Source organism: Terrapene carolina, unplaced genomic scaffold (genome assembly GCF_002925995.2).
Source record: "Terrapene carolina triunguis isolate 2854851 unplaced genomic scaffold, T_m_triunguis-2.0 Scaffold629, whole genome shotgun sequence".
Classification (NCBI taxonomy): Eukaryota; Metazoa; Chordata; order Testudines; family Emydidae; genus Terrapene; species Terrapene triunguis.
The window spans coordinates 4,121,591-4,135,137 of NW_020664980.1; the positions used below are offsets into that span (position 1 = coordinate 4,121,591).

Sequence of the window (13,547 nt, forward strand, 5' to 3'; positions counted from 1 at the left end):
TAGTGCTATGGTCCAGCACCTCAGTTTTATGTCTCATCTGAAAGAGCATCTCTAGCACTACACTATACTTTTCACCTCACCATCCTACACCACAGAGGCACTGATTCTGTCCTGACTCAGAGGGAATAGTGCCACTGAATCACTCGCATCTCTTTTTGAAGCACCTACATGTTTCTAAGGGCATATCTACCCTGCAATGAAAAACCCATGATTGGGCCCATGCCAGCTGACTCGGGCTCACGCTACAGGGTTGTTTAATTGCAGTATAGACATTCAGGCTTGGGCTAGAGACCGGCTCTAAGACCCTGCGAGGTGGGAGGGTCCCAGAGCTCGGGCTGCTTCTCTGTCATGGAAGACAATGTGGTGTCCCTCGGCTGGACTAAAGATCATAGAGAACACCTCTTTAACAGTTAATCTTCCGAAGCAGGGATATTCCATTTGTATTGTACTAAAGACTATCAACAAAGCTAACGAGAATTTATATGAATCACTTATTCCCAGTCTCTTCCAATCAGATATCTCTGCTGGATTCTGTGGAAAAACTTATGTGCATCTATATTTTTGTATACAGAGGAACAAGGAACAGAACAGAAATCCAACATAAACAATATGAGTGGAACACCTCTGTAATATTAAAAATTAATTTTGGATATACAAGAGGAAGAAATCCTCTGCAGTACTGTGAAATAACTTAGAAACAATGTTGTCACAACCATAATAGAGCATGGCAATGAGTAACCTCTTCATCACCACTTCAAAGGGATGAAGACTATATTAACAGAGGGGTCATGGACAAGGGCAAAAAGAAAACCTTGGATACACATGCTAGAACTATGACTCAAGACTATTAACAGCTTCTCTCTGTCAACTCAGAGAGGCACACACTTTGTTCATCTATGCTGCAGATAATGTTTTTACACTTTGTAACACTGGATTGGGACCTTTGTCATTGTGTCCAACCAGATGGGTTTATTTCCTGTTATTTTGCAATTCTGGTCTCCTATGCAAATAAATGTATATTTTATTTAAGATCAATGGAATTGGATGCGGTGACATGTTTGGGTTAATTACCATCAGGACCACCAGAGAGACAAAAACCTGAGTCGGGGCAATTGTAATAATCTGAACACCCTTTCAAAGCACAGGATTGCCAAAGGTGTTCTAGAGTAGGCCAGCCTGGGTATGGGGAGAGCCAGATGTGTAGCCTTGCAACCAAACCGGGCACACAAGAGATAGACCCAGATCAAGGTCTGAATTTCTCCAAGGTTTACATTTGTTTGAATCGACGGTTTCTCTCTCTCTCTCTCTGGGTCTGTGCAAGTACTTTTAGAAAATTCGGATTAATTTGAGTTTAACAATATTTTGCAAGTGAATTTAATACTCATGAAAGAGACTAGAAGCCCTGCTGGGCAAACAGTGCGGTTAGGCATCTTCTACACAGCTCACTACAGAAAGGATGTGGACAAATTGGAGAGAGTCCAGCGGAGGGCAATGAAAATGATTAGGGGGCTGGGGCACATGACTTATGAGGAGAGGCTGAGTAAACTGGGATTGTTTAGTCTGCAGAAGAGAAGAATGAGGGGGATTTGATAGCTGCTTTCAACTACCTGAAAGGGGGTGCCAAAGAGGATGGAGCTAGGCTGTTCTCGGTGGTGGCAGATGACAAAACAAGGGCAGAATCGTAATCTTTTGTGGGGTGGAAAGTTTTTCAGTTTACTGGTGACATAGTCAATTTGGATTTATTTCTGTATGTGTTTACATTTTTAATGTTTATGCTTCTGAGAGGTGCACTATACACGCTGACAGCAAACATTATAGAGGGCTGAGGAATCCTTGTCTGGAGGACAAACAGCACCTCTTCGTGTTTTCTTTTTAAAGATTATTGTGTAGGTTTAAAACAGGGTCTGGTTTCATTCTTGTAAAACCATCATCATAAAACGGGTACAGTTATTAGAAAACTAGCCCTATCCATGTGAGGGTTGCATGTTATGCCTCTCAGAAAAGTAACTTCTGGAATACAACCACTTTTTATAGTTTTGCTGTATTATTAGTTATTATTGGGCTATATTAATGTAGTGCCTAGAGGCCTCAGCTGAGATTCGGACTCCTGTGCTAATCACAGTGCAAACACACAGGGAAAAACAGCCCCTACGTCCAAGTGTCCACAGTCTAAATAAACAGGAGAGAGAGAGGCTGAAAAGGGTTAACAGAGGCACCGAGAGGTTCATAGATGTCAAGGCCAGAAGAGACCATCAGATCATCTCAACTGACCTCCTGGATATCACAGACCAATTAAAGCAAAGCGATGTGACTTGCCCAAGGTCACAGAACCGGTTGTGACAGAACTGGGACTAGAACCCAGGTTTCCTGACTACCAATCCAGTGCCCTTTCCACTAAACCACACTGTGCTCCCAGGCTGCTTTAACTAACCAATTTAATACAACTAGGAAAGGACAAATGCCACAGGGATCCTGACACCCAACCTTTTTTGCAGAAGCCACTGGCAACGTGGTTCGAGCATAGGGCCATTGGCTATCATTATGAGAAACCTCCGGTAGTTCTATCCATCTGTCGTCCCCACTGTTCCCCCCCTTCTGGAAACTAGGAGCCATTTTCTGTTCTCACCTACACTAAATCGAGACTAATTCTATTGTCATTAATGAAATAGGTAAGTGTCCTTATGTGTATTGTACGAAAGAAGTGTCTGGGCATGGAGGAGTAGACTGGTCAGTAGTTATAGGCAACTTAAGGCATCGCTTTGGTATAGCTCAGAGAGATCTCAGCATAGCAGGAAGGAAATGAGGATGGATGAGACAAGAGAGTGCACGGCGATGAGTACGGTGGGAACTTATACCATGGCTTTGTTTTCAGCGCCATTAGTTCCCATTAAGGGTATGTTTAAACGTTGAACTGAGAGTGTGATTCCACTTGTGCTAGCTCTCATTGAGTGAACGCACTAAAAAAATAGACCATAGCTGCAGCAGTAGGAGTGGCTAACTGCCCTGAGTACCTATCTAACATCTCCGAGGGACATGCTCTCAGGGGGGCTAGCCCCCTGCCACTTGTGCTGCCGTGACAGCGCTATTTTTAGCATTTTAGCTTGATGACAGCTCACATGAACATGTCTCCTCGAGCGGGGAATCACCCCCCCAGCTCAAAAGCATAGACATACCCTACGAGAGGTAACGTAATGATGTGATTGCAAGAGGTTTCTGAAATTCAGTCAGCCTGGCTGGGGGCGGGAGGGAGGGAACTCTTTGTAATGAAAGGGGTCATCCACAGAAGAGAGGACAGAAGTGAGAAATTGGTGTGACTGCTCCATTCCAGTGACATTAGGAGAGTGTTGAACTGGGGATAAATTAAGAGGAAAATTAGTCATATTTAAAGCTTTAGAAACAGGCTGGCCAAAGTCACACCAGATTGTAGCATTATTTTATCTAGGGTATTTTTATTTTTTTAAAATGTAATCTCCCCCCAGCGTAGATCTGGAAAGCCTGTATTTCATTATATTCTGTACCTGGACCTAACTGAACTGATCCGATGGCAGGCAGTGAGGAGTCTAGATTTCTGAGTTAGCAGATCGTCATCTCCATCAAGCAGCTTGTTATTTTCATGCACTTTCTGTGCAAGGCTAACCTGTGAAAATAAGGCCCTTGAACCTATCAAAACTATGTCAACTGCCTGGATAATTTCAAAGGGGATACCAGTATGTATTAAATTGAAATCATTCCCAGCCAGGGGAGCTGAGGATCTTTCATCTGAGGAAGTTGGGAGAGAAGTTGTTTTTGGTGTTTTTAAATTCTTTCCCCCGTTTTAAAAGGCCAAAACTCTATTTTGAACATTTAAACAGTGTCAGTTAAGGTTTCTTCATTGTGACAGTTTAGTCGGCCAGATATCTCCAAAAATGAAACAATAAATAGCGTAGAACCAATTCCTTTCTGTTATACAGAAGGCAGAAAAGTCACTTTATAAAGTGCCTGTCTGATTCAGAGGGCACTTGGAGAGTCATACCTGAAAAAGTTCTAGTTCTGGATTGCTGAATAATAAACTGTACAGTAGCTTAGTCATGGCATGCCCAGAGGTTATGATAACATGCACTTGTGTTGAGCAGGCTTTCCTTCTGTCTGCAGCACTCCTTGAACAGCCCATAACAGACAGCTAAGATTTGTTCCAGCTCCCCCAGATAATAAAGCTTCCATTAATAAATCACATACACAAGTTCTCTGTTCAAGTTCCCACATAAAATACCCTCGGGAAATGAAAAAACACTGAAATGCAGCCCACACGTAAGGAAGGTTTGAATCTTGTGTTTTCTGCAATCGTTTCCCTCATTTAAAAAAACCAAATCCACTTCAGATTAAACTCTTCAGCCAGTCTCATTTCACGCCTTTTCTGTCCAAGAGCAAACAATGCATCACCAAGTCTGATTTCACACTGCTTTAGCTAGAATCCTTTGCAATCTATGATAAAAAAGCATTGCAAACAAAGATTCAGTTGAGTCTTTCCTAAATCTCCAGCTTCTTCTGGTCATGCTTCCAGTAATTTTCTGCTTTTGTAGAAGTCAGTGCAATGACTGTTGGATGAGAACTGGGCTCAGGATACTATGATACAGGTTATCCACAAACCGCATTCAAATGATGAGATAAGTGCCTTATTATATCTAAATAAAAGAACAAGATGCTCGAACATAATCTATAAAGTGGGGGGAAATGGTAAGGAATGAAATGTGATACTAAAACAGGTTTCTCTTATTTTAAATCCATGTACTCTACTTCTGGTTCAAATGCAGCCAAGGTCAATAGCAAGCAAAGGTTCACAGATTCATAGATTTTAAAGCCAGAAGATATCATTATACTAATCTAATCTGCATAACACAGGCCACAGAGCTTCACCCTGTAACTTCTGAATTAAGCGTAAGAGTTTGTGGCTGAATTAGAGCATCTATTTTAGACAGATATCTGATTTTGATTTTAAATGTTTCGTGTGACAGAAAATTCACTACGTCCTTTAAGTTTTTCCAGTGGTTAAACTGACCTCAATGTCAAAAATTTGCATCTCATTTCCATTTTTAAGTTGCTTAGCTCTTCAATTTCCAGCCATTACTTCTTCTTATGTCTTTATCTTTAGATTAAAGAGCCTTCATTACTTACAGACCATGATCGCCTTATCTCTTCTTTTTGATGAGCTAAATAGACTGAGTTCCTTAAGTATCTCAGTGTAATGCAGTATTCAAATCATTCTTGATGCTCTTCTCTGAACCATCTCCACTTTTTCCAACATCTGTTTGAAGTGTGGTCACTAGAAAATGGCAGGCTGTTCAGTGCTCTCAGCCCATTTTCCAACACATGGTTGACCACATTAAAAAAAATCCACAGATGTTACCAGCATTAGCTGTGCTGATGGAAGTGAGAGTTGAGTTGCCAAGGTCTGAATAAGCCATAGAGGCAGAACCACCATACAGAGGTGATCCTTCCAAGTCAAAACTCTGACATTTTGGGTGAGCTGAACCTGTTCTGTGAACGGAGGACTATCAGCCTAACATTGTTAACAGACACTTAAAAAAAATGGGGAGGGGGTCTCAACCCATCTTCACTTTGTTCATTAGGTCTTTAGAACTAGGGATGCTAATGCAATGCAACATGGCTGCTAATGCATTAGAAACCGGCAACACACAGCTTAATTCCAAATAAAACAAACATTCTTCTAGCAGCTCTATTCCTTTAAGGATTATGGGCCAGATCCTTGGTCACTACTAAGGCAAGGCAGCCAGAAAGCTACCCAAATATGGCATTTGAGGATTCCCTTGGCACAGGGGGAAACTCATGTAGTGTAAAGCCAACATAATTACGCTACTCTTTCTCTTCCACCTTGGGTACATGGGGGCATGTCAGGCAAGGAGATTGGTGTACCTGGAACATCTTGGGTTCTGCTGTCCAGGGATCACAGAACTGTCCCTATTGGACCATTTGTGCCAGTGGAGCAGACCTTAGGCTAAATTACATGGAGGACATTTGGCATGTGGACAGGGACTTTCAGATCCTTAGACAAAAAAGTTAAATACTAAATAGTAGTAATAGTAATGGACTGATGGTCTAGGAGATTTTTAAACTGAAGTGTGACATATTCCTAGGATGGCTGAAATTTCTGTTGCTTTAAAAGGAAAAACATCTATTGATGTCCAAAAGCATCTCTCTGAAGGCTGAACTGGGTGGTTGTCCTTGCTGCAGATGTTCTGCTCCGAGTTAACTAATATAGACCAAGCAGCCAATAGAGGATAGTATGGAGGGTCATGGAATACATGAGAATGAGAGAGTGTAAAACTAAATGAGATGGGGAAGGGATATCAACTTTCTACACTGCTATTTTTATGCAGCCTAATTTCAAGCCCTTGGGGTAAGAGCTCGGGGGCTAGACAAGCTTTAGCTTTCTTTATTAATATGATGGTTTAGAAGCCTGGGGCCTCTGTCATACTATAGGATAAGTATCACTCCTATTGAAGTTAATGAGCGAGCATCGTATTCTGTGGTGTGAGAACTGAGCCCCATCAGTCATGATAAGAAACCTTCTGAGCAGATAACAGTACAGCATTGTAACACAACTCACTGCCTCTAGGATTGACATACTTACGGTTTTCATTGGCCTGTGCCGTGTGGAAGAGTGTTAATGGTCTCTCACTGCAGGAAGGAGGCTTTGAATCAGTATTCTTCTTATGAGATATTAGCAGCAGCTGCGAGTTTGGTGGTAGCGTCTCCGGTACAGTGTTAAATATCTATAAATAAAAGGATGGGGGTTTGGTGGGCTTGTTTTTCTTTTGTTTTTTTTTTAAAGAAAGGTCAAGTGTTGCTATGAAACAGGGGATGGAGGGGAACTCAGTTATTAGCACAGAGTCACAATAATGAAAGAAACAGCCTTTGAAAGTCAACTGTTTGACAGGTCACCTTTTCAGGGCACAGACAGTGTCATGTTAAATTCCACCCCCACACCCATTGCACTCCCCTTTCCTCTGCGCCTCACCAAAGCTTTTCTTGCTCATTAGTAAAACATGAGTAATTCTCGAAGCCTCAGACCCTTCCCGCTTAGAAGGCTGGCTTATGCTTAGCCGCTGGCTGTGAAAGTTGACATACAGAAAGTAAAAATAAATAGATATCTATATATTTAAATCGGCATGCTCTGCGGCTGCTCCCCATAGGCTGGCAGTTCACAGGGTCTAGTGAAGCCAACCAGCTTGTGAATCTCTTTGTTACTCCCATGCACAGCTGTGTGAAAACTAAGTCATCAAATTTTTCCTAAAGGGAATGGAATTTTTAAACGGGATGAACTGAAACAGCAGCATTTTGGGAGCTATTTGTTTCTTTTCTTTAACCCAGGGTTCAAACAGCCCTGGCGATCCCTCAAGGCTACTCTTTCAAGGGCTCCCCTAGCAAGAATGCATTAAACACACACTTCGGTGCCATTTTCTGCTCTAGCCCTTTGGGCCTCAATTCTCCAAAGGCAGTGGCTGCACTGGGAAGTAAGGCTGCTCAACACTAGGACTGTAGAAAATGTTATTTCAAAAACACCTCGCTCCCCACTCCTCCATGAATGCAAGACACTCAGCCAGGACACAACTATAAAAGTGCTTTCAGATGTATCCAATCCCCTGTATAAAAGCTAAAAAATTCTGACTGCCAACTAGTATAAATAGCTGCCAGAAATTCATTGCTTTATTGTTTTGTGACAAAAAAAAACCACTCCACACTAATTTTTAAAAATAAATGCAAAAACACAGAAGCCTTAATCAGCTATTTTAATGTCACATCTCTCCTGAAGGTTATCAAAAAGTAGGGTCAGTGGTAAATGTTAGCGCTTAGGGTCCTTTAAGAAGTGGTATTTAAATTATTCTAATTAACTGGGAAGCCGATAATAAGTAGGCCTTGCCGAAGATCTGTCTTGGTCAATATAAGTCTTGACCAATACTAATACTTCAGCTACACGATTGCCAGGGTGATTGTTTCACTTTATGTCCATGAAAATTCAGGTGGCCTGATAATTTAACTCGACCGGCTGAAGTGTTATACACTTCTGAGGATGGCACATATTTGGCTCTTTAAAAAAGCTGATCTCCATTTTCTACTGCAACTTTTTCCAGGGGAAACCAACCAACAGCAGCTTATCTGTGTGGATAATCAAGTTCTCTACATCCCACAACTGACAGCACATCAACCAGATTTCCTATCTGTAAATACTGCTCAAGCAGAGCTTCTATATACTAGGGCAGCGTTTCTCAAACTGGGGTCTGCGAGGGTACTTCAAGGGGTCCAAGGGCCCCGCTGATCAACTCCTCCTCCTCCCTCCCTCAACTCCTCCCCCTTCTTCCCAGTGCCTCCTGCACGCCAGGGAACAACTGTTTAGTGGGATGCAGGAGGCACTGGGAGGGCGGGGGAGGAGTGGGGATGGAGTACACCCGGGGCGGTGGTGGGGAAGAAGAAGGGCAGGGACGGAGCAGGGGCGGGAAGAGGTGTGACCTTGGGGGAAGGGGTGGAGTGGGAGCGGGACCTGGGGCTGAGTTGGAGGGTCCGTGAAAAATTTTAAATCAAAATGGGGGTCCTGGGGTTGCTAAAGTTTGAGAACCACTGTACTAGGCCAGTATTTTTCAAACCGTGGGTCGCGGCATGTCAGGCACTGGGTCGCTCTGGTCAGCTCCGCCAACTGGGACGTTAGAAGTCCCATTGGTGGCGCTGCCCAGCTAAGGCAAGCTAGTGCCTACCTTTTCCGACACTGCGGTGTGCCCCGCAAGCGGCCAGCAGCAGGTCCAGCTTCTAGGCAGGGGGACCATGGGGCTCGCGTGCTTCCCCCACCCTGAGCACCAGCTCTGCACTCCTATTGGCTGGTTGTCAGCCAATGGGAATGGGGGGGAGGGGGTTGGTGCCTTCAGGCAAGAGTCGCGCGCCTCCGCCTAGGAGCCAGACTTGCTGCTGGCTGCTTCCGGGGTGCAGCCCGGTCCGCGGTGCACCCCGGCTGCGCCGTTGACTGGGAGCCGCCAGAGGTAAGGCCATGCCCCAATCCCCTGCCCTGAGCCCCCCCAAATCTGGAACCCCTTCCTGCACCCCAAACCTCATCCCTGGCCCCACCCCAGAGCCTGCACCCTCATCCCAGAGCCCTGACCCCCTCCCATACCCCACCTCCCTGCCCTAGCCCTGAGCCCCTCCAAACCCAAAGCCCCTCCTGTACCCCATACACCTCATCCCTAGCCCAGAACCCTGAACCCTCCCACACCTTAACCCTCTCTCCCAGCCCTGAGCCCCCTCCCAACCCAGAGCCCCTCCTGCACCCCAAACCCCTCATCCCCCGCCCCACCCCCGCCCCCGCCCCCCCACCCTTCTTCAACTGGGTCCCCAGAAAAAAAAGTTTGAAAACCACTGCACTAGGCTGCATACTGTGTAAAGGAACAGGAAGTGGTTATTACTCACTTTGCAAAAATTATTTTCATATTCAGGGCCAGTGATAAAGACCCTGATAAAAGAAAAGCTGACTGTGAGTGTAAGTTGCTGGACACGCTGCAAGACAGAACGGGTATTCCTACTTGAATGCTCCTTTTCAAGATCTACATATCTAACTTGCACATTCATTCACACAGTTTTGCTTTATGTATCAGCTGAAGGAGTGCCAAGCCACAATTGCTCTCACAGTAGCTTGGTCCATTTCACATGCCACTCTTGCTCCCTAAGAGTGACCAACAACCAATGGCTGCTCTGCGTATCTGACATAGATCCCTTTCTCCTTGTGAATAACTCATCCGGTACAGGGGGTGGACCCCCAAGTACTGGGGGTGGACCACCTAAGATTCAGACACATTTGCTTTTCAGTCTAGGGGCAGGTCTTCACTACGGGGGGGAGGGAGGGGTCGATTTAAGATAAGCAAATTCAGCTACGCGAGTAGCTGAATTCGACGTATCGGAGCCAACTTACCCTACTGTGAGGACGGCGGCAAAATCGACCTCCGCGGCTCCCCGTCGACGGCGCTTACTCCTACCTCCGCTGCTGGAGTAGGTGCGTCGATTCGGGGATCGATTGTCGCGTCCCAACGAGACGCGATAATTCGATCCCCGAGAGATCGATTTCTACCCGCCGATTCAGGCGGATAGTGTAGACCTAGCCTAGGTTTCTTAAAGCCTCCCACTCAATTCAATGAGAAAAAATTATTACAACACTGGTATAACTTGTCATACCAAAAAGAAAGACTGACATTTCAAGTAGGATCCACCAAAGCACCCACTTTCTTGTATTCTAGGTCACCTGACCTAGGAGACAAGAGATGTGTTACAAGATGCTAGTCCCCAACTCTGCTCCATTAGGGATTTTTATCTACAGAAATGGTAGGGCTAATGACTAGCCTTGCCCATACAGTAATTCCTTAATCAGAATAAATGTTTAACTTTCTTTCTTTTGCTCTTGTATTTAGATCTCTCATCAATACAACACTGAGAGTTGCACTAAAAAAACCCCAAACAAATAAAAAAGAAAAAAAAAACGTTATTCACTAATTACATTGTGTGTTATTGTTTCTCACAGAGAGTTGAAAATTAACTTCCAACAAAAAACAAACAAAACAAAACAGAAAAACCAGTCACATGCTTTAAAGCAAATATGTATGTAACTTCTAACTAAATAAGGCTCAATCGAGACCGTGTGGTTTTAATTTTGCTGGAACCCATTATAAACCAATTTAATTAAACCTATAAGCGCAGCATCTCATCCATGATAATCGTACATAATTTTGCCTTGCAGTTAAAAATTTTAATTGATCCTAATGTTCGCACAATGGGTGATATCAGATAATCACTGAGTCTTGTGCTCATAAATTCAGTGATGCAATTTTGCAGACCTGGAGATCACTTTGCACAAAAGAGGCTACACATTCTCAGATGCTATATCAACTTTATCATTGTTTCCTTTCCATCTAATCTACCCTTTGCGGATTGCTAAATACTTATTTACAGAGTGACATGTATCTGGTTTTGTAGCCTACCCTCCATTCACTGAGATCACTTCTCTCGCACAAGGTTCAGAAAATACCCTCCCCAATAGTCTTTCTGCTATTTTATAAGCGTCTTTTATTAAACCTAAAGTTTTTATAACACCGTTCTCCCCCCAACCCCTCGTATTTTCCTTGGTGTACCAACTCCAAAAATTAAAAAACTGTTGCTGGCCCTGCAAAACCCTACATTTTAGCAGATCAAGACAGTCATTTCATAGACAATTTGCAGCCCTGGGTAACAGCAGGATAATAGCATGTTGAGCTGCTGTTAATGATCACAGCTCGATCATGTGGTTCTGTGTGTTTAATTTACTCAGCACAGCGGGAGCAAGACGACAACCTCACCTGGTGCTTCTGTTAAGTGCTGGTGTTTTTTCTGCTCTGTGTTTTGTGCAAATCCACCAACATATCAATGTCGTCAACTGGCCACTGGACGTCATTTTACCAACCTCCCGGTGAACATAGCAATGATTATACTTTCTCAAACTGCCCTTTCCAGGACCAAAAAAGAACAGTTGGGCCAGTCCTCCGAATATACCAATTTAATGTAGACGGGATGTCCAGGGAAAAAGCAGATTACCACTCCAGGACCCTCAAAGACCATCACATTGACATTATGGCCCTCCAAGAAACACATGTGAAAGAAGAAGATAAAGCTGTCAGACATAAAATCTATGGCTATATTAAAATCGCTGCTGTCAACTATCCAAAACATGGGCTAGCAGCATACACGAGAAATGGATTAGAGGATGTGGAAGTTTTGGAAGAATCATCGACCAGTGGACGAGAGATCAACATGGTTAGAATTAGGGACATCATTATAGTAAACAATACAAGCCTCCTAACATCATGTGGCCTGATCCCATCTTATCTTCCCTTCCATTGGGGATACCGCTCAAATGACACAGACAGGGAGCAGATCACAGAATGGGCCTCCCTTGAAACCTCCACCTGCTCTATGATCTGAAGCAATCTGGATCTTTTTGGTCTGTTAGGTGGACAACGGATCACAACCCTGACCTGTGTTTTGTGACCCATAATAGTGCAGGTCTCCCACTGGCCACAATAAAAACCATCTTGAGCCACTTCCCTTGTAATCAACATCGCCCAATCATCCTCCAGAATGGCCTGGAAGTGCCTCTTCTGCAGTCTGTGCCAAAGCCACGTTGGAATTTCCGCAAGGTTGATTAACCTGCCTACACTTCAGAAACAGAATCTCTGATCCCATAGCTCAAACCCGATACCTACGGTTGTTTTACAAACATCCTAACATCGACCACTAAGAAGTACATCCCGCGTGGTCACCACAAGGCTTTCACCCCCTGCTGGAAAAAAAGAATACGAGTCTCTCCTGAGGGAATATGAAACTGCGCTGCTTGAGTCCTTGAATTCGGTGCGCCTAGAAAGGTGGAAAGAGACCGTTGAAAGCCTTGATTTCACCCATTCGAGTCGTAAGGCATGGGTTCTTTTGCGGCAACTTGGAGGATCCCAGCCAGTAACACAACACTCAGCAAAAGGGACAGCAAATGTTGTTACTTCTCATCTTCTTTCTAAGAGCAAGATGCCCACAGCCAAGATTACACGCCAGGAGATCCAGTGGGAACTCTGCAGAAACCTTCAACAATGCCCGGAGGAATCCCCACTCTCTTCCCCATATTCTGTTGAGGAGATCAATGTTGCGCTGTTGGAAACCAAAAGCCAGAAAGTTGCAGGGGTTGATGGCATCCCTCCAGAGTTTCTCAAGAATCTGGGGAGACGGGAACAGGAATGGCTGGCGGCGCTTTTTACTGCCATGCATAGAACCGGAGAAGTGCCAACAAGCTGGCGACAGACAACAGTGGTTGCTCTACTGAAGCCTGGGAAACTCCCAGAGGATGCAGCCTCTGAAGACCTCTATTCTGAAGGCTGGAGAAGACAAGGAGGAGAGCTTTGCTAAGGCTGCTCTTTCAAATTCTAAGTGTATTGGGCCTATTGAGATAAAATGGATGACAGAGGGGGAAATCATCTGGCACAGTAGCACGGATATTGAAATCCACTATCTATGTCCCCTTTGAGCATCATGTAGCACTGAAGGTAGAAGTAGTTGCTTACAATGGACAAGAGAGGAATCAATAAATAGCTAAATTTAAGAAAGTGCTGATGTCTGTTTCCGGTCTCCTCTTCAGGCCATGAAGAAACAAAGGATTAGAAGGTAAATAAATAATTTACTCCATGTTTGACTTTGACATTTTTGAAATTGCTACAGATCTCTTTAACAGAAAATGTGGAGACAGCCCTGCTGCTGGGACTCAAACAGGGGACTCCATTTCCCAAAGCTGAGATTTATCCTTATGTAAAAGTGTTTAAGCGTAGCACTCACTCAAAATCCATTCTCCACGGAGTAAACCTGTGTTTTATTACTCACACATAAAGGCTCCAATTAACATACAGAGAGGCAGTTTAACAGCTAGAGCAAGGGACTAGCTGCCAGGATTTGCAAATTATAATCATAGCTCTGCCGCTGTCTCTCTTTGGGTATATCTACACTGC

At 44.1% G+C, this 13,547-nt stretch overlaps 1 protein-coding gene across 3 annotated transcripts in view; it reads right to left on the minus strand.

The window, feature by feature from the left end:
- ARHGAP26 (Rho GTPase activating protein 26) overlaps positions 1-13,547 on the minus strand; it is a 443,229-nt gene that overhangs the window by 68,401 nt on the left and 361,281 nt on the right. For all 3 annotated transcript variants that reach the window (XM_026659432.1, XM_026659434.1, XM_026659433.1), the window contains exon 19: positions 6,629-6,770. In XM_026659432.1, coding sequence (XP_026515217.1) covers positions 6,629-6,770 — 142 coding nt within the window. The remainder of the gene's footprint in view (positions 1-6,628; positions 6,771-13,547) is intronic.